We start from the raw sequence: 2,928 nt of genomic DNA, 5'->3' as shown, positions 1-2,928 counted from the left end.
ACAGATAAAGCGATACACTCTGTGGCAAAATCCATTAAGTCAAAGAACTGAAGATAGGACTGAGTTCGCGCCCCTCAATCTTCCGCGCGCAACAACCAGGTCGCTTTCTCTATGCTCCATCCGGACACGAGCATTAGCAAACGCCTCAGAAGCTTCATCCGAAGCCATAAAGTTTTTTATTAAAGGGTTGATCCGACTAGTACTTAGTCGATCCACATACAGATCCATTGCATGAAGGTATTGCAGCTAACCTCAAATAATTCTTCACATTCACGAGTGAGTCGGGCATGTCCAGCAATAGTAGCTTGCAACAATTCAATTTTTTGATTCTTAAGAGACAAACATAAAGCACTGACTGATTCTTCCATTATTATTAATCTTTTTTCGTCTGCGAATACCTAGACTATATGCAAAAAAAAAAGTTATTATTATTAATTTTTTTTTTTTACGTACGAAAAAAGTAGTTTATATAGAGTCATATAGAACTTTAGTTGGAAGCCTAGCAACAAGCTGAGCACCAACCCCCTTCTGAATAGCGACACCTAGCCTATAAAAAAGAAATTTCCCGACATCTCTACTAACATCATTACTGACAATACAATTCTTCAATCTCTTAAAAAAACATAAGGTATCATCACCAAGTTCACCCAGAGTGGTAAAGGCTAAGACACCTAAACCATAACCATGTGAAGTGCATTGATCCAAGTACTTCTTCCTTTTGCGCAGAACAACATTAGAAATAGCCTGACCCGGGACAAAATTACGAACACCTTCACCAGTAAAGGGAGAGACACCTGTAACATCCATACAAACATCTTGACCATCCTCCCAATTAAGAACAAGGATATCCGCAGGGTGTAAGTCTTTATTGTCATCAGACTGAAGCCCAAGGTCCGCTTCCTTACGCACAGGCACATCAGCTTTGTGACAAATGTCAACGACTACATCACGTACTTGGTCATGACGATATTTGATCCCAACATCCTTGGCACAATGAAGAGCATGGTCCCAAAAAATATCCATGGGTATGTTACAACTGGAACACAGGCCACCTTCGGCAAACAAAGAGATACCAAGTCGTTAACAAACAACTGCACGAAACTGTCTTGGACAAAGGCATTGATTCAGGCCACTAATAGGTACATCCAACAGGTAATCCTGAGTGTGATTAACACGGTTGTACTGCCACAAAATGGAATCTCTTGCAGACATTGAAAATTGGTTTGGGATTTGCTTCTTAACTGCGTCGAAATAAGTAACTGCCAGGGAGTGCATAGAAGGGAGGGGGCAGTATCATCAACACAATAATTAGAAGGTAAACCACAAACCTGGATAAAGTTCTGAAGAGCCGACTGATAAGCAGAGCCTTTGTCTGAAGAGAATAAATATCCAAGAATCACCTTTTGAACCGAAACCGTTTGACTCTGAGAAGTAAGGTAACAGTAATTACGAGTGTCCGGCATAGTGTCAATGCCAAGTCCACCCTCCTTAAGAGGAAGAGTAGCGATTCACCGCTGAAGCGGACCAAACCCTGCACCATCTCCCGTGACCAAGAGTCTCAAGTACTGAAATAAGTGATCATCGAATAATACGGTGGCTGCTTGTAAAGCAGCAGGGTTGGTAGTGTGCATAGCAAAGTACAGTCTGGACACACCGGTGCAATTGCGAAGTAATAACATCTCGCTCTGAGGGTCCCTGATTTTTTTGATGGAAGACATTAGATAGATAGTCTTATGAACTCTAGCAACCGCCGTCTCGCTGATAAAGTTCAAATCAAGACTAACTGGCCCACCCAAAAGTTTAACCCCTGCAGTTGGCCTGCCAATATCTTGAGGAAACACATCATCATCAAAGCTTCTAGGATCAACAGTGGGCCAAAAGACCTCTGTTTTCTTTATATTGAGATGTAAGCCCCTACCAGACCCCTCAGACTCAATGATATTCAGAGCTTTGGACGCCTCCAGAGTGTCCCCAATAATAGTTCCATCATCAAGGTATTAAGCGTGCAAATCAAGTTTACATTGAGAAGCAATTGATTTCACAAGCGGATGAAGGGTCAAGGCAAACAACAGCGGACCGAGAGGATCCCCTTGCTGAACACCAAGGGCCGAAGACAGAATGTACTGGTCATAATAAAGTCTAGCAGGCATACTATAACAAAACTCAACCCAACGAGAAATACCTGGACAATGAAGTCGAACTTCCTGTATGAGATGAGTCCGTCTAACCAAATTAAAAGCATTGGAGAAGTCAACAAGCAACATTGACAAACCGGCAGACTGACCCTTAAACTCCAGCAAGTTATTTACAGCATGTAAAATACTTTCCCCACCAACAGGCACACCAACACCGAAATGGTGATCCCCCAAATAAGAAATCATGGCCTTTCCGACGGAAAAAACAGCTATCTTGGAGACCAATCTACGCCATATGGTACCAGCAGCTATGGGCCTGAGACCACCACCCGGCTTCAATAATGGTTTTAGGGGAGCACTAGCAATGAACTCGCCTAAAACACTAGGGAATTTCCCAGCCAACAATAAACTGACAACCCCTGTAATTGAAGCAACCAAATCATCAGCCACTACAGATGCCGCACCAGACAGAGAATTCATGAAATGTGGCGCACGCAAACCGTCTCGACCACAGGAGGTCCCTCTAGGGAAACTCTTAATCGCACCGAGAACCGCCTTAGAATCAACAAAAATTGAGTCACCATAAATAGGTTCCGGAGGAATAATGGGTGGTGGGGCTGCTGGATGCTTCTTTTTCAGTTCTTCCAAGGTGGATTCGTTGCGAGGGTCAACACCGCTGAAAGTCAAAACCCGAATTGCAGCTGAAAAATGTCCACAACTTATCTTCTTCTTGCACGCATTCAAATTGGAAACATCTTGTTTCGTCTTCAGTGGTTTTTTTCGTGGAAAATGA

General features: G+C 43.0%; 1 protein-coding gene across 1 annotated transcript; it reads right to left on the bottom strand.

The window, feature by feature from the left end:
- Positions 1 to 408: 408 nt before the first annotated feature.
- On the bottom strand, positions 409 to 2,634 carry LOC113277440. Its single transcript, XM_026526538.1, has 2 exons — positions 2,183 to 2,634; positions 409 to 2,093 (listed from the first exon to the last, which is right to left on the bottom strand). Exons 1-2 carry the CDS (start codon positions 2,613 to 2,615, stop codon positions 2,017 to 2,019), a joined length of 510 nt encoding a protein of 169 aa, XP_026382323.1. The 5' UTR covers positions 2,616 to 2,634; the 3' UTR covers positions 409 to 2,016.
- Between the last annotated feature and the right edge of the window lie 294 nt (positions 2,635 to 2,928).

This window comes from Papaver somniferum, chromosome 5 (genome assembly GCF_003573695.1).
Source record: "Papaver somniferum cultivar HN1 chromosome 5, ASM357369v1, whole genome shotgun sequence".
NCBI lineage: Eukaryota > Viridiplantae > Streptophyta > Magnoliopsida > Ranunculales > Papaveraceae > Papaver > Papaver somniferum.
Note: the sequence above shows the minus strand (reverse complement) of the source record. Positions and strands in the feature narration are given on the sequence as shown.